The 19,841-nt window shown below is 39.5% G+C and overlaps 1 protein-coding gene across 1 annotated transcript in view; it reads left to right on the top strand.

Moving 5' to 3' along the window:
- Positions 1–19,841, top strand: part of DGLUCY (D-glutamate cyclase) — a 365,542-nt gene that overhangs the window by 134,814 nt on the left and 210,887 nt on the right. The window contains exon 2 of the mRNA XM_053697558.1: positions 7,774–7,888. Within this exon, the coding sequence (XP_053553533.1) occupies positions 7,786–7,888 (103 nt within the window). The 5' untranslated portion in view covers positions 7,774–7,785. The remainder of the gene's footprint in view (positions 1–7,773; positions 7,889–19,841) is intronic.

Below are 19,841 nucleotides of genomic sequence, written 5' to 3'. Positions count from 1 at the left end.
CAGAAAGCCTGTAACTAGAAAGATTTACCACAAAATTTGGAAAAAATATATCTGTTGGTGTGAATCTAAAGGATTCCCTTGGGACAAGGTTAAGATTCCTAGGATTCTATCCTTCCTTCAAGAAGGATTGGAAAAAGGATTATCTGCTAGTTCCCTGAAGGGACAGATTTCTGCCTTGTCGGTATTACTTCACAAAAAGCTGGCAGCTGTGCCAGATGTTCAAGCCTTTGTTCAGGCTCTGGTTAGAATCAAGCCTGTTTACAAACCTTTGACTCCTCCTTGGAGTCTCAATTTAGTTCTTTCAGTTCTTCAGGGGGTTCCGTTTGAACCCTTACATTCCGTTGATATTAAGTTATTATCTTGGAAAGTTTTGTTTTTAGTTGCGATTTCTTCTGCTAGAAGAGTCTCAGAATTATCTGCTCTGCAGTGTTCTCCTCCTTATCTGGTGTTCCATGCAGATAAGGTGGTTTTACGTACTAAACCTGGTTTTCTTCCAAAAGTTGTTTCTAACAAAAACATTAACCAGGAGATTATCGTACCTTCTCTGTGTCCAAAACCAGTTTCAAAGAAGGAACGTTTGTTGCACAATTTGGATGTTGTTCGCGCTCTAAAATTCTATTTAGATGCTACAAAGGATTTTAGACAAACATCTTCCTTGTTTGTTGTTTATTCAGGTAAAAGGAGAGGTCAAAAAGCAACTTCTACCTCTCTCTCTTTTTGGATTAAAAGCATCATCAGATTGGCTTACGAGACTGCCGGACGGCAGCCTCCCGAAAGAATCACAGCTCATTCCACTAGGGCTGTGGCTTCCACATGGGCCTTCAAGAACGAGGCTTCTGTTGATCAGATATGTAGGGCAGCGACTTGGTCTTCACTGCACACTTTTACCAAATTTTACAAGTTTGATACTTTTGCTTCTTCTGAGGCTATTTTTGGGAGAAAGGTTTTGCAAGCCGTGGTGCCTTCCATTTAGGTGACCTGATTTGCTCCCTCCCTTCATCCGTGTCCTAAAGCTTTGGTATTGGTTCCCACAAGTAAGGATGACGCCGTGGACCGGACACACCTATGTTGGAGAAAACAGAATTTATGTTTACCTGATAAATTTCTTTCTCCAACGGTGTGTCCGGTCCACGGCCCGCCCTGGTTTTTTAATCAGGTCTGATAATTTATTTTCTTTAACTACAGTCACCACGGTACCATATGGTTTCTCCTATGCAAATATTCCTCCTTAACGTCGGTCGAATGACTGGGGTAGGCGGAGCCTAGGAGGGATCATGTGACCAGCTTTGCTGGGCTCTTTGCCATTTCCTGTTGGGGAAGAGAATATCCCACAAGTAAGGATGACGCCGTGGACCGGACACACCGTTGGAGAAAGAAATTTATCAGGTAAACATAAATTCTGTTTTTCTCTGAGGTACTGGGTGAAAAAATGTTTTGGGCACTTTTTTTCCACTTGGCAATAGTTTTGATTTAAATTAGAGCAGTTCACTGATCCCTCTCACTGTTATGTGTGTGGGGGAGGGGCCATTTTGGTGCTTTCACTATGCATCAGAAAAACTCAGTCAGAGGTTCATTTTCTTCCTGCATGATCCGGTTCATCTCTACAGAGTTCAGGGATCTCAAGAGTCTTTTTTGAGGGAAGTAATCATTCACAGCAGAGCTGTGCTGATTGTATTGACTGTGATATAAAAAACGTTTATTTGTGTATTTTTTTCTGCTGCCTGGGTTAGTTATCATTTGCTGAGGGGAACAATCCTTTGCTAAAACTGTATATTCTGACAAAGATTGATGCTATAACTTAATTATTTTATCTGTTATAATATTTTCTGTGCTTCTTAAAGGCACAGTTCGTTTTCATATTATTTGTAAATTACTTTGAAAAGTATTTCCAAGTTGCTGTTTATTTGCTAGTGTGTTAAACATGTCTGATTCAGAGGAATATCTCTGTGCTATATGTGTTAATGCCAAAGTGGAGCCCAATAGAAATTTATGTACTAAATGTATTGATGCTACTTTAAATAAAAGTCAATCTGTACAAATTGAACATATTTCACCAAACAACGAGGGGAGAGTTATGCCGACTAACTCGCCTCACGTGTCAGTACCTGCATCTCCCGCTCAGGAGGTGCGTGATATTGTAGCGCCGAGTGCATCTGGGCGGCCATTACAAATCACATTACAAGATATGGCTACTGTTATGACTGAAGTTTTGGCTAAACTACCAGAACTAAGAGGTAAACGTGATCACTCTGGGATGAGAACAGAGTGCGCTGATAATGCAAGGGCCATGTCTGATACTGCGTCACAGTTTGCAGAACGTGAAGACGGAGAGCTTCATTCTGTGGGTGACGGTTCTGATCCAAATAAACTGGACTCAGACATTTCAAATTTTAAATTTAAGCTTGAGAACCTCCGTGTGTTACTAGGGGAGGTATTAGCGGCTCTGAATGATTGTAACACAGTTGCAATCCCAGAAAAAATGTGTAGGTTGGATAAATATTTTGCGGTACCGACGAGTACTGACGTTTTTCCTATACCTAAGAGACTTACTGACATTGTTACTAAGGAGTGGGATAGACCCGGTGTGCCTTTCTCACCCCCTCCTATATTCAGAAAAATGTTTCCAATAGACGCCGCCACACGGGACTTATGGCAAATGGTCCCTAAGGTGGAGGGAGCAGTTTCTACTTTAGCTAAGCGTACCACTATCCCAGTGGAGGATAGCTGTGCTTTTTCAGATCCAATGGATAAAAAATTAGAGGGTTACCTTAAGAAAATGTTTGTTCAACAAGGGTTTATATTGCAACCTCTTGCATGTATTGCGCCTGTCACGGCTGCAGCAGCATTTTGGTTTGAGTCTCTGGAAGAGACACTTCAATCATCCACACTAGATGACATCACACACAAACTTAAATTCCTTAAGTTAGCTAATTCATTTATTTCAGATGCCGTAGTACATTTAACTAAACTTGCGGCTAAAAATTCAGGATTCGCCATTCAGGCACGCAGAGCTCTGTGGCTAAAATCCTGGTCAGCTGATGTTACGTCTAAATCTAAATTGCTTAATATTCCTTTCAAAGGGCAGACCTTATTCGGGCCCGGCTTGAAAGAGATTATTGATGACATTACAGGAGGTAAAGGTCATGCCCTGCCTCAGGACAAGGCCAAAGCCAAGGCTAGACAGTCCAATTTTCGTTCCTTTCGTAATTTCAAAGCAGGAGCAGCATCAACTTCCTCTGCACCAAAACAGGAAGGAGCTGTTGCTCGCTACAGACAAGGCTGGAAACCTAACCAGTCCTGGAACAGGGGCAAACAGGCCAGAAAACCTGCTGCTGCGCCTAAGACAGCATGAATTGAGGGCCCCCGATCCGGGACCGGATCTAGTGGGGGGCAGACTTTCCCTCTTCGCCCAGGCTTGGGCAAGAGATGTTCAGGATCCCTGGGCGTTAGAGATCATATCTCAGGGATACCTTCTGGACTTCAAATCCTCTCCCCCAAGAGGGAGATTTCATCTGTCAAGGTTGTCAACAAACCTAACAAAGAAGGAAGCGTTTCTACGCTGCGTACAAGATCTTTTATTAATGGGAGTGATCCATCCAGTTCCGCGGTTGGAACAAGGACAAGGGTTTTACTCAAATCTGTTTGTAGTTCCCAAAAAGAGGGAACCTTCAGGCCAATCTTGGATTTAAAGATCCTAAACAAATTCCTAAGAGTTCCATCGTTCAAGATGGAAACTATTCGAACAATTTTGCCCATGATCCAAGAGGGTCAGTACTTGACCACAGTGGATTTAAAGGATGCTTACCTTCACATACCGATTCACAGAAGTCATTACCGGTATCTAAGGTTTGCCTTTTTAGACAGGCATTACCAGTTTGTAGCTCTTCCATTCGGACTGGCTACGGCTCCAAGAATCTTCACAAAGGTTCTGGGCACTCTTCTGGCGGTACTAAGACCGCGAGGAATTTCAGTAGCTCCGTACTTAGACGACATACTGATACAAGCTTCAAGCTTTCAAACTGCCAAATCTCATACAGAGATAGTACTGGCATTTCTAAGGTCGCATGGATGGAAAGTGAACGAAGAGAAAAGTTCTCTCTTTCCACTCACAAGAGTTCCCTTCCTGGGGACTCTGATAGATTCTGTAGAAATGAAGATTTACCTGACAGAGGACAGGTTAACAAAACTTCAAAATGCATGCCGTGTCCTTCATTCCATTCAAGAGACCAGAAATTCTCTTCTATGGTGGCTTTATCGGCCACATCTGTCCAGGGGAATGCCATTCAGCAGGCCAGACTGGTCAATTGTAACAACAGACGCCAGCCTACTAGGTTGGGGCGCTGTCTGGAATTCTCTGAAGGCTCAGGGACTATGGAATCAGGAGGAGAGTCTTCTTCCAATAAACATTCTGGAATTGAGAGCAGTCCTCAATGCTCTTCTGGCTTGGCCCCAGTTAGCAACTCGGGGGTTCATCAGGTTCCAGTCGGACAACATCACGACTGTAGCTTATATCAACCATCAGGGAGGGACAAGAAGCTCCCTAGCAATGATGGAAGTATCGAAGATAATTCGCTGGGCAGAGTCTCACTCTTGCCACCTGTCTGCAATCCACATCCCGGGAGTGGAGAACTGGGAGGCGGATTTCTTAAGTCGTCAGACTTTTCATCCGGGGGAGTGGGAACTTCATCCAGAGGTCTTTGCCCAAATACTTCCACGTTGGGGCAAACCAGAGATAGATCTCATGGCGTCTCGACAGAACGCCAAGCTTCCGCGCTACGGGTCCAGATCCAGGGATCCGGGAGCGGTCCTGATAGATGCCTTGACAGCACCATGGACCTTCAGGATGGCTTATGTGTTTCCACCTTTCCCGATGCTTCCTCGATTGATTGCCAGAATCAAACAGGAGAAAGCATCAGTGATTCTAATAGCGCCTGCATGGGACTTGGTATACAGATCTGGTGGACATGTCATTCTGTCCACCTTGGTCGTTACCTCTGAAACAGGACCTTCTGATTCAGGGTCCTTTCAAACATCAAAATCTAACTTCTCTGAAGCTGACTGCTTGGAAATTGAACGCTTGATCTTATCAAAGCGTGGTTTTTCTGAGTCAGTTATTGATACCTTAATACAGGCTAGGAAGCCTGTCACCAGAAAGATTTACCATAAAATATGGCGTAAATACCTATATTGGTGCGAATCCAAAGGTTACTCTTGGAGTAAGGTTAGGATTCCTAGGATATTGTCTTTTCTACAAGAAGGTTTAGAAAAGGGGTTATCCGCTAGTTCCTTAAAGGGACAGATCTCAGCTCTGTCCATTCTGTTACACAAGCGTCTGTCAGAAGTTCCAGACGTTCAGGCTTTTTGTCAGGCTTTGGCCAGGATTAAACCTGTGTTTAAAGCTGTGGCTCCACCATGGAGTTTAAACCTTGTTCTTAACGTTTTACAGGGTGTTCCGTTTGAACCCCTTCATTCCATTGATATAAAGTTGTTATCTTGGAAAGTTCTATTTTTAATGGCTATTTCCTCGGCTCGAAGAGTCTCTGAGTTATCAGCCTTACATTGTGATTCTCCTTATTTGATTTTTCACTCGGATAAGGTAGTTCTGCGTACTAAGCCTGGGTTCTTACCTAAGGTAGTCACTAACAGGAATATCAATCAGGAGATTGTTGTTCCATCCTTGTGCCCAAATCCTTCTTCGAGGAAGGAACGTCTTTTGCACAATCTGGATGTAGTTCGTGTCCTTAAATTTTATTTACAGGCAACTAAAGATTTTCGACAAACGTCTTCCCTGTTTGTCGTTTACTCTGGTCAGAGGAGAGGTCAAAAAGCTTCTGCTACCTCTCTCTCTTTTTGGCTTCGTAGCATAATTCGTTTAGCTTATGAGACTGCTGGACAGCAGCCTCCTGAAAGAATTACAGCTCATTCCACTAGAGCTGTGGCTTCCACTTGGGCCTTTAAGAATGAGGCCTCTGTTGAACAGATTTGCAAGGCTGCAACTTGGTCTTCGCTTCATACTTTTTCCAAATTTTACAAATTTGACACTTTTGCTTCCTCGGAGGCTATTTTTGGGAGAAAGGTTCTTCAGGCAGTGGTTCCTTCTGTATAAAGAGCCTGCCTATCCCTCCCGTCATCCGTGTACTTTTGCTTTGGCATTGGTATCCCACAAGTAATGATGACCCGTGGACTGATCACACTTAACAGAAGAAAACATAATTTATGCTTACCTGATAAATTCCTTTCTTCTGTAGTGTGATCAGTCCACGGCCCGCCCTGTTTTTTAAGGCAGGTAAATATTTTTTAAAATTATACTCCAGTCACCACTACACCCTTGGCTTCTCCTTTCTCGTTGGTCCTTGGTCGAATGACTGGAGGTGACGTAGAGGGGAGGAGCTATATAGCAACTCTGCTGGGTGAATCCTCTTGCACTTCCTGTAGGGGAGCAGTTAATATCCCACAAGTAATGATGACCCGTGGACTGATCACACTACAGAAGAAAGGAATTTATCAGGTAAGCATAAATTATGTTTTTTTTTTAAAAAAAAAAGCTCACCCTATATAAAGGTGCTATATCCTAAAATACTCAAGTAGTCATAATCCAGCTAAGATGTTATATTATTAATACACAACTTATGTATCTGCAATAAATGTTCCCCACGTTCCCAATTGAAACAAATATGCTTTTTCTCCCATCTTTCTCTGTCCCTCTCCCAGTATTTAAACACCACACCTTCTCAGATGGTCAGCAGTAGCTTGTATGGCACACAAAAAAATCAGTCTTCAGAAGCTATACACACCGCAGCCACCTCTCTGAGCATGTATAGTGTTTGAATATTGGTGCACAGGCCTTCACAGGATATATGCGTATGTGGCTGAAAAACCTTAAAGGGACACTGAACCCAAATTTTTTTCTTTCATGATTCAGATAGAGCATGTAATTTTAAGCAACTTTCCAATTTACTCCTATTATCAATTTTTCTTTGTTCTCTTGCTATCGTTATTGAAAAATGTAATGCATAGGAGCCGGCCCATTTTTGGTTGAGAAGTTATGCTTGCTTATTGGTGGATACATGTAAGCCTCCAATAAGCAAGCACTTTCCATGGTGCTGAACATAAAATGGACTGGCTGCTAATATTTAAATTCCTGCTTTTAAAATAAAGATAGCAAGAGAACGAAGAAAAAATGATAATAGGAGTAAATTAGAAAGTTGCTTAAAATTTCACGCTCCACCTGAATCATGATAGAAAAAAAATAGGGTTCAGTGTCCCTTCAATAACTTTTACGAGAAAAGCATTTTTGCAAATGGAAGTATATTGCAAAAAGGCTTCTATTTCCCATTGAAATGCACCAGGCACATTTTATTTTTAACCTTTCTATCCCTTTAAAGGGATAGTCTTGTCAAAATTAAACTTTCACGATTCAGATAGAGCATGCAATTTTAAGCAACTATCTAATTTACTCATATTATAAATTTTTTCTTTGTTCTATTGGTATCTTTATTGGAGAAAGTAAGAATGTAAGCTTAGGAGTCGGCCCATTTTGGGTTCAGCATTTGGGTAGCACTTTCTGATTGGTGGCTACATTTAGACACCAATCAGCAAGCACTACCCAGGTGCTGAACCAACAATGGGCCATCTAAGCTTACAGTCAAATAAAGATACCAAGAGAAGAGAAGATGTGTCTACTACATTATTATAATAATAATAATTTTTTATATTAAGCTATAAATACTTTTATAACAATTCAATTTGTTTTGTCATACTATTACTTTGTAGGAGGTCGCTGATATGGTTTGCCTACAAGGACTCCGATGCCTGGCTCCAGCAGCTGTAAGAGGTCTAATTCGACTCAACAAAATCAGTGTGAGAAATACCTCAGGAATGTCTGCAGGTGAGCATCACTTTTTAAACCAAAAATATTTATATGAGGAAACATTTTTTACATGTTTTTTTAAAGATTAAAGTTGTTCACATTTACTGATAAATCATCTAGTTTGAATTTCCTTAACCAATATTTGTAGTTTCTTTAAGACACAAAAGCTTTGCCACACCAATGCACCTGATTTTCTCATCAAGCAAAATTAAAACCTGTGTTGGACACCTCGCTTTCTGGATTATTTATATAACCTTGTGGAACAACCTTTTTGTGGTACCTTTCGAGAATAATCAGTAATAACATAATTTATGTAAGAACTTACCTGATAAATTTATTTCTTTCATACTGGCAAAAGTCCATGAGCTAGTGACGTATGGGATATACAATCCTACCAAGAGGGGCAAAGTTTCCCAAACCTCCAAAATGCCTTTAAATACACCCCTCACCACACCCACAATTCAGTTTAATGAATAGCCAAGTAGTGGGGTGAAAAAATAAAGAGTAAAAAAGCATACAAAAAGAGGAACTGGAATAAAATTTATACAATAAACATAACGAATAAAAAGGGTGGGCCTCATGGACTCTTGCCAATATGAAAGAAATTAATTTATCAGGTAAGTTCTTGCATAAATTATGTTTTATTTCATGTAATTGGCAAGAGTTCATGAGCTAGTGACGTATGGAATAGAAATACCCAAGATGTGGGAGACCACAGAAGAGTCACTAGAAAGGGAGGAATAAAATAAAAACATCTATTTACGCTGAAAAAAATAAATCTACAAAAAAATAAGTCTTTCTCATAAATTTCACATAAATTTCAAGAAAAAACTTAAATCATAATCAGTAGAATCAAACTGAGACAGCTGCCTGAAGAGCCTTTCTACTAAAGACTGCTTTAGAAGAAGCAAATACATCAAAATTTTAAAATTTAGTAAATGTATGCAAAGAAGACCAAGTTGCTGCTTTGCAAATCTGATCAACCGAAGCGTCAATCTTAAAAGCCCAAGAAGTGGTGACTGATCTAGTAGAATGAGCTGTAATTCTCTGAGGCGGAGACTGTCCCGCCTCCAAATAAACCTTGTGAATCAAAAGCTTTAACCAAGATGCCAAAGAAATGGCAGAGGCTTTCTGACCTTTCCTAGGTCCAGAAAAAACAATAAATAGACTAGAAGTCTTTCTGAAATCTTTAGTAGCTTTGACATAATATTTCAAAGCTCTTACAACATCCAAAGAATGTAAAGATCTTTCAAGAGTATTCTTAGGATTAGGACACAAGGAAGGAACAACAATTTCCCTACTAATGTTGTTAGAATTCACAACCTTAGGAAGAAATTTAAACGAAGTCCGCAAAACAGCCTTATCCTGATGGAAAATCAGAAAAGGAGACTCACAAGAGAGAGCAGACAATTCAGAAACTCTTCTAGCTGAAGAGATAACCAAAAGAAACAACACTTTCCAAGAAAGTAGTTTTATATCCAAAGAATGCATAGGTTCAAAAGGAGGAACCTGCAAGGCCTTCAAAACCAAATTAAGACTCCAAGGAGGAGAGATTGATTTAATAATAGGCTTGATACGAACCAAAGCCTGAACAAAACAGTGAATATCAGGAAGTTTAGCAATCTTTCTGTGAAATAAAACAGAAAAAGCAGAGATTTGTCCCTTCAAGGTACTTGCAGACAAACCTTTATCCAAACCATCCTGAGGAAACTGTAAAATTCTAGGAATCCTAAAAGATTGCCAAGAGAATTTATGAGAAAAACACCATGAAATATAGGTTTTCCAAACCCGATAATAAATCTTCCTTGAAACAGACTTACGAGCCTGTAGCATAGTATTAATCACTGAGTCAGAGAAACAAAGCGTTCAATTTCCATACATTCAAATTTAGTGATTTGAGATCCTTTTGGAAAAAACTGCCCTTGAGACAGATGGTCTTGCCTTAAAGGAAGTGGCCATGGTTGGCAACTGGACATCTGGACAAGCACCGCATACCAAAAACTGTGAGGCCATGCTGGTGCTATCAGAAACACATGCAAATGTTCCATTACGATCTTGGAGTTCACCGTTGGAAGAAGAACAAGAAGTGGAAAAATGTAAGCAGGTTGGTAAAACCAAGGAACTGCTAACGCATCCACCATCTCCGCCTGAGGATCTCTGGACCTGAAAAGCTACCTGGGAAGCTTCTTGCTTAGATGGGAAGCCATCAGATCTATTTCGGGGAGACCCCACATCTGTACAATTTGACAAAATACATCTGGATGGAGAGACCACTCCCCTGGATGTGAAGACTGAGAACGGAGATAATCCGCTTCCCAATTGTCTACACCTGGGATATGTATCGCAGAAATTAGACAGGAGTTGGATTCCGCCCAATAAAGTATTCAAGATACTTCTTTCATCGCAAAAGGACTGCGAGTCTCCCCCTTGATGATTGACATATGCCACAGTTGTGATATTGTCTGTCTGAAAACGAATGAATGATTCTCTCTTTAATAGAGGCCAAGACTGAAGAGCCCTGAAAATTACACAGAATTCTAAAATATTGATTGGTAACCTCGCCTCTTGAGGATTCCAAACTCCTTGTGCTATCAGAGACCCCCAGACAGCTCCCCAACCTGTGAGACTTGCATCCATTGAAATCACAGTCCAGGAAGGACGAACAAAAGAGGCCCCTTGAAGTATCCGATGATGGGCCAACCACCAGGACAGAGGGAGTTGAATGTTGAGATTTAAGTATATCAACTGTGATATCGGAGTATAATCCCTGCACCATTGATTCAGCATGCAAAACTGCAGAGGTCTCATATAAAAACGAGCAAAGGGGATCGCTTCCGATGCTGCAGTCATGAGACCTAAAACTTCCATGCACATAGCCACTGAAGGGAATGATCGAGACTGAAGGTTTCAACAGACAGAGACCAATTTAATTTGTCTCTTGTTTGTTAAGGACAGAGTCATGGACACTGAATCGATCTGGAAACCTAAAGGTGACCCTTGTCTGAGGAATCAAGGAACTCTTTGGTAAATTGATCCTCCAACCATGTTTTTGAAGAAACAACACAAGTTGATTTGTGTGAGATTCTGCTAAATGAAAAGACTGAGCCAGTACCAAGATATCGTCCAAATAAGGAAACACCGCAATACCCTGCTCTCTGATTACAGATAGAAGGGCACAGAGAACTTTCGAAAAGATTCTTGGAGCTGTTGCTAGGCCAAATGGAAGAGCAACAAATTGGTAATGTTTGTCTAGAAAATAGAATCTCAAAAACCGATAGTGGTCTGGATGAATCGGAATGTGAAGATACACATCCTGTAAGTCTATTTAGGACATATAATGACCTTGCTGAACAAAAGGCAGAATAGTCCTTATAGTCACCATCTTGAAAGTTGGGACCCTTACAAATTGATTCAAAATCTTCAGATCCAGAACTGTTCTGAAAGAATTTTCCCTCTTCAGGACAATGAATAGATTTGAATAAAAACCCAGACCCTGTTCCAGAATTGGAATTTGTACAATTACCCCTGAAAGCTCTAGATCTGAAACACACTTCAGAAAGGCCTGAGCTTTCACAGGATTTGTTGGAATGTGAGAGAATTTTTTTTCTCACAGAAGGTCTTATTCTGAAACCTATTTGAAAACCCTGAGAGACAATATTCTGAATCCAATGATTCTGAACAGAACCTGCCCAAACGTCTTGAAATAATTTCAATCTGCCCCCCACCAGTAGAACTGGATTGAGGGCTGCACCTTCAAGCAGTCTTGGGGGCTGGCTTTGGTTTCTTATAAGGCTTGGATTTATTCCAACTCGAGGATGGCTTTCAATTGGAGCCAGAGTCCTTAGGGGAAGGAGCGGTTTTCTGTTCTCTATTCTGACTGAAGGAATGAAACAGATTGGAAGCTTTAGATTTGCCCTTAGATTTTTTTATCTTGAGGCAAAAAAACTCCCTTCCCCCCAGTAATAGTGGAAATAATAGAATCCAACTGGGAACCAAACAAATTATTACCCTGGAATGATAGAGATAGTAACCTAGATTTAGATACCGTGTCAGCATTCCATGATTTAAGCCGTAAAGCTCTTCTAGCTAAAATAGCCAAAGACATAGATTTTTTTTCTTTTCACATTTTATTTTTATTGAGGTTGTTATAAACTTATACAGTATATGTAAAAGTGTCAAAACTTAAACAGTACAAGCATTAGGATACAATTTACAGTAATAATACAGTGTAAAGTCAAGTGAATACAAATTCAAAATGAAATGGGCAGAGATAGCTGCAATCTCTTTTTTTATAGTTATATCAACCTCTTCTGTGATTAGTAGGTCACCCTTGGACCTTGGCAAAATATAAATACTTAATAGAGGTAATAAATTAAAACTATAGCCGCTTTTGGGCCTGGTAAGGTATAAAACATTAACTATATATATCAACAACACATTGTAAATTAGGTTTCAACCATCATGGGTAACATTTTGTTCTTCTGTGAACATGTGAAATACACTCATCAATAGACCATCACCAGCCAGAGAAATATAAGTGAACAATCCCATGCGTACAATTAATATAGAATTAATAGAAATTATATAATAGATCTTTTATAGATCTGTCTACTCCACTTCAATACAGATAATGAGTTATCTACACTTCAAAGTCTATCTATAACTTGGAGTTGATGTGATCACTGAAACTAAGTATTGTTGATGAATGATTTAGGTGGTTGACATGTAAAAATAAAATAGATGTTTCCATAGGATTCATTTTCCTTTGCTTATAAGATAAGCTCAATGGTGTCAGGAGGGGAGGGACTAAGGGGTAATGGGGTAAGGTGTAGGAGGGGGGTATAACGGGTGATGATGGATGATGGGGGGCGAAGCCATCCTAAACTCAAGGAGTGAGGCTATGGACCAAAAAAAAAATATATTAAATTGAAGGCCTGGTTGGCATAGAAAGTATACCACACCTAGATCAATACAGTACAGAGACATATGTTGTAGATATGTTGTATCTCCCCTCAGGGGCTGCTGTCACCACTGGACGGAGACGGGAAAGGGATTATGGATATGACCCGCTCTATCACACAGAGCGGGAAAGGGTGAGGGGAGATACACTGTTTTTTTTTTTATACATAGTTGGTGGATACATATTATGGGAGCTAACATAGCCATACAAACCTTAAACCAGGTGATATTATGCTAGGTAAGAGCATGTGTGTTATTGGTTTACACTATGGGTATATGAAGGACTAGTAAACAGTGGTGTCAGATATTGGTTTCCCAAGATTTAGCCAGGTGACCAGCTCACAGGAATCTAAGGCTAAAAACTGTAAATAGGTTGCTAGGTATCATTTGGAATTACCCTCTTTGACCTCATAGTACTGATGATCATCCATCAGGAGACCTAAAACCACTTTGCATATTATAGCTCTGACATAGGGGCATGGGCCCTATACCCCAGAGTCGAGAGCAAAAGGTTTACCTCCTTTGCTTATCATAGACTACGTAATATAGTGAATATAAAGATATGGGCAGGATATGAAAAGTAAGGGCTTGAGGAACATATATGTAGACAGCGTTACAGCTTATGGAGGGCTACTATAATAGTGTATACCAAGCTATGCAGGGACCTTCACAATAAACTAATAGAGAACAGAGTTATATCCGGTAAACTTTCTCAATCTATATGTATGTATAGATACATACAGCAATTAAGATCAGTCCACTTCAAAATAAACAGAAGGCCAATCTAGAACTTCTTTGTCAACTTAACTAATAGAAAAGACTGAGTGACAGTAATAATCACCTAGTAGAGGACAATGTAATGGGAGCAATTTCTTCTATTTTACAGCTATAACCAATCTTCTAATCCCTTTTCCTATAAATGATATTACCTTTGTTATTATAGTGCATTTCTCTGTTCTGTTGTCTATTACTGTTGAAGACAGACTTGCCATATAACCCTACGTCTAGATAGGGTCGCCATGACTATAACATCTAAAACTGAGAGAACATATCTACTAATGTATCTCTATTATCATAAAAAAAAGAAACTATAATAGCAAATGGGTAGGCTCTTGGGGTCTAATAAACCAATGACAAGAAAAGCTGCATATGTTTAAATTCTGCAAGAAAGGGTAAACTTGGCTGTCCCGGCCACAGACAACCCTGTCACCTAAAAGAAAAACTTGCTTCCTGTTCTTTGGACTAAAATATCTGAATAAATGACCACCAATGCCATCTCTATATCAGAGGCATAAATATGTTGCAGTACTAAGCTAAATGGTTTTCACCTACTTTAGAAAGTGCGTTAGATGACAAGTACTTTAGCTAAGAAAGTAATTAACTTACTATGGAAAAACAAGGTGCTTATACCTAACAGATTTGTTATAAGTTTAGTGAGTTAAAACAAATAGCCATGGGCTTAGCATTCATGCTTATGTGCCTGAGGGAACTTGAAAAAATTATTGTTGGATCAGATAATATTTACATTTGTGTATATGTATATGCAAACAAGGAAAAAGTACAACATCAGATTTTTGTGCTGTGGGACAGTATAACAGAGGGATAACTAGTTGATTCTTATGAGTGGCGCTGTCAAGCAGAGGGTGCACTTAATATTCAAAGTTGAATTAGAATTAATCTGTATGTGTACTAGTTCGCATAACGTATACTCCCAAAAGGTGAATAAAAAAATAAAATAAAAATTGTATTGTGAATGGTGCTGATATATTAAAAAATACTACAATGAATCTATATGTATAATAAATCACATAGAGTAAGAGGTACAAAATGAAGAGGATTTATTAAAGTTACCAATGTCAAAATAGTTCCTAAAATCGTTTTTAAAATATATGACAAACAGTTACAAGTTGTGGCCACAACTAAATAAAAACCTAATTATTAAAACATGAAATCCCGTTTACTGCTTAAAAATTTCTTATAGATTGTCTAGAAAATTACCCAAATGCAAAGTGGATATATACAGTGAAAGAAACACAGAATATCGATTGTTCTCAGTGATAGCCAATTAGCAATTTAGTATCTGTGCAAAGAAAACAATATCAAAACAAAAAGTACTCGTAATGTTACTTTGAACAAAACTTAAATGTAACATAAATGTCTCAATATAACATAAATTCCCCAGTGTGGTGTCAACAATCAATATGAGGAAACAATATTTAATCCATCAAAGTGAACGGAAATGTATCTGTGTATTGAAAAGTTCCCAGTGAGAACCTGTGCGGTTTTTGTATCTGCTGTGAGACGGGTTAATTTGGGAGTCTGCTAATCCTCTCAGTCCTTTAAACGCATCAGAAACTCAGCAGACTTTTGTACCTATGAGGAAATGGATCCAGCTGAAGTCTCACTTCTACTTCCGTTAGTTGTTTATTTGATGAAATGAGCAAAATTATTTTTCCACATCAAAGTTCCTGGACATACATTGTTCTGCTCAGGTGAGTTCAAGACTCTTGAAATGGTATGAGATGACCTGCTGTGACTGGAAGCAGCCCGTTTGTTTGTTACTCTTTGTGGCTCCTGTGAGGACTTCGCTGTGGAAACTCTCTAACTGCTGATTTTCTGTTGCCAAACTCTGAAAAGACTGACTATGCTGGGTTAACCCTCAAACTTCCTGATAACCTGTTGCCAAACACTATTATATGGACTTCTATTGTCTGTAGCTGTTTCCAGTCACAGCAGGACATCTCATACCATTTCAAGAGTCTTGAACTCACCTGAGCAGAACAATGTATGTCTAGGAACTTTTGATGTGGATTAGCAGACTCCCAAATTAACCCGTCTCACAGCAGATACAAAAACCGCACAGGTTCTCACTGGGAACTTTTCAATACACAGATACATTTCCGTTCACTTTAATGGATTAAATATTGTTTCCTCATATTGATTGTTGACACCACACTGGGGAATTTGTTATATTGAGACATTTATGTTACATTTAAGTTTTGTTCAAAGTAACATTACGGGTATTTTTTGTTTTGATATTGTTTTCTTTGCACAGATACTAAATTGCTAATTGGCTATCACTGAGAACAATCGATATTCTGTGTTTCTTTCACTGTATATATCCACTTTGAATTTGGGTAATTTTCTAGACAATCTATAAGAAATTTTTAAGCAGTAAACGGGATTTCATGTTTTAATAATTACGTTTTTATTTAGTTGTGGCCACAACTTGTAACTGTTTATCATATATTTTAAAAACGATTTTAGGAACTATTTTGACATTGGTAACTTTAATAAATCCTCTTCATTTTGTACCTCTTACTTTATGTGATTTATTATACATATAGACTCATTGTAGTATTTTTTAATATATCAGCCCCATTCACAATACAATTTTTATTTTATTTATTTTGTCACCTTTTGGGAGCATACTTTATGCGAACTAGTACACATACAGATTAATTCTAATTCAACTTTGAATATTAAGTGCACCCTCTGCTTGACAGCGCCACTCATAAGAATCAACTAGTTATCCCCTTCTGACTGAGTGGAGAGATCTCAGTCTAATTTGAGAGGCTTAGAGGGCGAGACTCTGTCCAGATTTTTTTCAGACAAAGTATAACAGAGGGAGTTCTCAAAGATGTTAGGCACTCTTGGTGGGTATAGCAAACCTGTAAGATCATATAATTATCAAGCCAAATCAGCCTGAGGGCTTCATAAAGACAAATCTGTATTGTTCATTAGCTCAAGGATGGTCAGCTAGAAAACAAAGTTCACAGGGCACAAAGTAGCATTCCAGTGTCCAACACATTTAGAATCACCTCCCTCCACTCACTCTTTTTACCCAATGCCCGCTCTGATCAACCATACCAGTCTAAGTATATTTTGCATTGTGCCGGGTTGTAGATGTCTCAGATATTTAGTACGCAAGAGCTTCATGTCCAGACTCTGTAGCCCATAAAGGGCTCTGTCACCTCCGTAGCGACTCTGTAATGGCGTCACATGAAAACCAATTCTCGTAGGAGCGATTCCTATAAATCCGAGAATAGGACATTTATCGCCTTGACAGCAGCTTCCATATTGGTGGTTGGATTGTTATATGCCAGATCAGCTTTAGCGCTCAACTCAGGTAGCCCCTACTTCTATGCTAGAGCTGGTGGATCCGGCAATCTGGGCCGCAAGGATAGCCGCGTGGTCTACCTAAAGAGTTCTGGTCAAACTGCGGGTCCGTTGCATAATTGAGAATCCAGACTGGTAGTAGTAGCAGTTACCATATATATTGTATAGATGAGTCTCAAAAATCGTTATATTCTAAGGATTAGACCCTAAAAAAGTTATACAAAGTCAGGAGCTCTCTTGGTACACGTCTTGTCTCCTCGGCTGTCGGCTCCGCCCCCGCCAAAGACATAGATTTAACATTAATCTTGATGATATCAAAAATAGCATCACAGATAAAATGATTAGCATGTTGAAGCAAACGGACAATGCGGGAGTCTTTTTCCCGTTGTGCTAAGCTATCCAACCAAAAAGTTGATGCAGCCGCAACATCAGCCTTAGAAATGGCAGGTCTGAGAATATAGACAGAATGCAAATAAGCTTTCCTTAGATAAGATTCAATTTTCCTATCTAAAGGATCCTTAAAAGAAGTACTATCTTCTATAGGAATAGTAGTACGTTTAGCAAGAGTAGAAATAGCCCCATCAACCTTAGGGACTTTTTTTTCAAAACTCTAATTTAGCTACTGGCAAAGGATACAACTTTTTAAACCTTGAAGAAGGAACAAAAGAAGTACCAGGCTTAGACTATTCCTTAGCAATCGCACCACAAATAGCATCAGAAACAGGAAAAACCTCAGGAGTAGTCAAGGAGGTTTATAGACGGAATTTAAACATTTACTGGATTTATTATCAAGAGGACCAGACTCCTCAATATCCAAAGTTATCAACACTTCTTTTAGCAAAGAACGAATATACTCAATCTTAAAAAGATAAGGTGATATATCAGTGTCAATGTCTGAAGTAGGATCTTCTGAATAAGAGTGATCCTCATCAGAGGAGTATATATCAGTATGTTGCCGGTCATTACAAAATTCATCAGTATTATGAGAAGTTTTAAAAGACCTTTTACGTTTATTTGAAGGCGGTATAGCAGCCATAGCCTTCTGTATCGCATCAGCAATATAATTTTTCATATCAACAGGGATATGATGTACATTAGATGTTGAAGGAAAAACAGATACTGTACTAGCACTAATAGAAACCTTTTTTCCTATATTTAAAATTAGATCTACATACTGAGTGTTATAAATATAATATTCCGACTAAAACTTTACATTAAAGGGACATTATACACTCATTTTTTCTTTGCATAAATGTTTTGTAGATGATCTATTTATATAGCCCATAAAGTTGTTTTTTTTAAAATAAATGTATAGTTTTGCTTATTTTTAAATAACATTGCTCTGATTTTCAGACTCCTAACCAAGCCCCAAAGTTTTATGTGAATACTGTCAGCTACCTTATCCGGCTTGCTGCTGTTTGTGTAAAGGGTCTTTTCATATGCAAAAGAAGGGGGAGGGGGGAGTGTCTTATTTGCCACTTGCAGTGGGCTTTCCAGCTACCTTTTCAACAGAGCCAAACTGACAGCTTCTAAGTAAGTTTTTAAACAGTTTTATACTGGATTTTTATATCAGTGTCTGTGCATCTTATTCTTTATAGTAGTGTCTATTACATGCAGTTATATGAAAATTAGTGTATACTGTCCCTTTAAAACAACTGTAAAATAGGTAGAACTAGTAAGAGGTAGACTACCACTGTTTATAACATTCTGTTATTCACTCTTTCAGAAACTGTGCAGTGAAATGCAAAAAATTTCAAACTGTCCACATGCTCCTGGCTGAGGCTGGATCTCTTTTTGGCAAGTTATTTTGCCTGCAGCAGAGAAGAGGCACTCAGATGGTGTTGAGGTGCCTCAGATGCATAAATAGGGGTTTGCCACTTTCACCAAGGTGGGCTATTTATCTTTGTTAGTTCTCCACCAATGTGTCAGGTTTTTTTCCCTGTTTTGTTTGCCAAGTGCTTATGGCAGCCTTTTTACTCACCTCTCTTGCTGTCTATGGTGCATTGTGGGGGATGCTGCTCATTTCCTGCACTTCCTTTTATGGCCAGACTGGTGTGCATCATCCTTGTGAGGCAGGATGCAGTCTCAGAATTGTGATGTCATCATTTATTATTTAAAGGGCCTCTGTTCAGTATGCTTTGCCTTTGCGTTGTCTTAGACCTGTTTGTGAGAGTTCCTGTGTATTACCTGGCTGCCTGACGTCCTTCCTGGTTCCTGATCCCTGGCTTTTTTCCTGACTCTGCTTTTTTCCTTGTTCCTGATTCCAGCTCGTCTGACTATTCGCGTTGGCTCCTGACTTGGCTCGTCTGACTACCAGCTCTGGTTTTGACTCCTGGCTTGTTATTTGAATTGTGGACTTTTTTGGACTTTTTCTATTAATAAAGAAGTGATTATTTTTGCACTTCTCGTCTCAGTCTGATTCCTGGCACCCTGACATTACGCAAAGGCCATGAATCCTGATGGTGCTAATAATCCACCTTTACCTGCCATCATTTCCAGGATGGATGTACAGGATCACCGCTTGGATCAATTTGCACTGCCCCTGCAAACCCTGCTGACTCGCACTGCACATTTGGACCAAAGTGTCCCGCAAGTTATGGCTGCTCCTGTTTCCGCTGCTGCATGTATGCCTACCAGGAGCATGTCCAGTTCTGCACCTCTACCTCAGCGATATGGAGGCGATCCTATTCAGTGCAGAGGGTTTTTGAACCAGGTGGGCATTTACTTTGAGATGTTACCTCAAGCGTTTCCCTCTGACAGAGCTAAGGTGGGATTTCTCATCTCGTTACTCTCTGACACAGCTCTTGCCTGGGCTAATCCCTTGTGGGAGACTAATAAACCTGTGATTTCAAATTACCCTGAATTTGTGGCCTCCTTTCGAAGGGTATTTGAT

The sequence above is a fragment of the Bombina bombina genome, chromosome 1 (genome assembly GCF_027579735.1).
Source record: "Bombina bombina isolate aBomBom1 chromosome 1, aBomBom1.pri, whole genome shotgun sequence".
Classification (NCBI taxonomy): Eukaryota; Metazoa; Chordata; class Amphibia; order Anura; family Bombinatoridae; genus Bombina; species Bombina bombina.
Note: the sequence above shows the minus strand (reverse complement) of the source record. Positions and strands in the feature narration are given on the sequence as shown.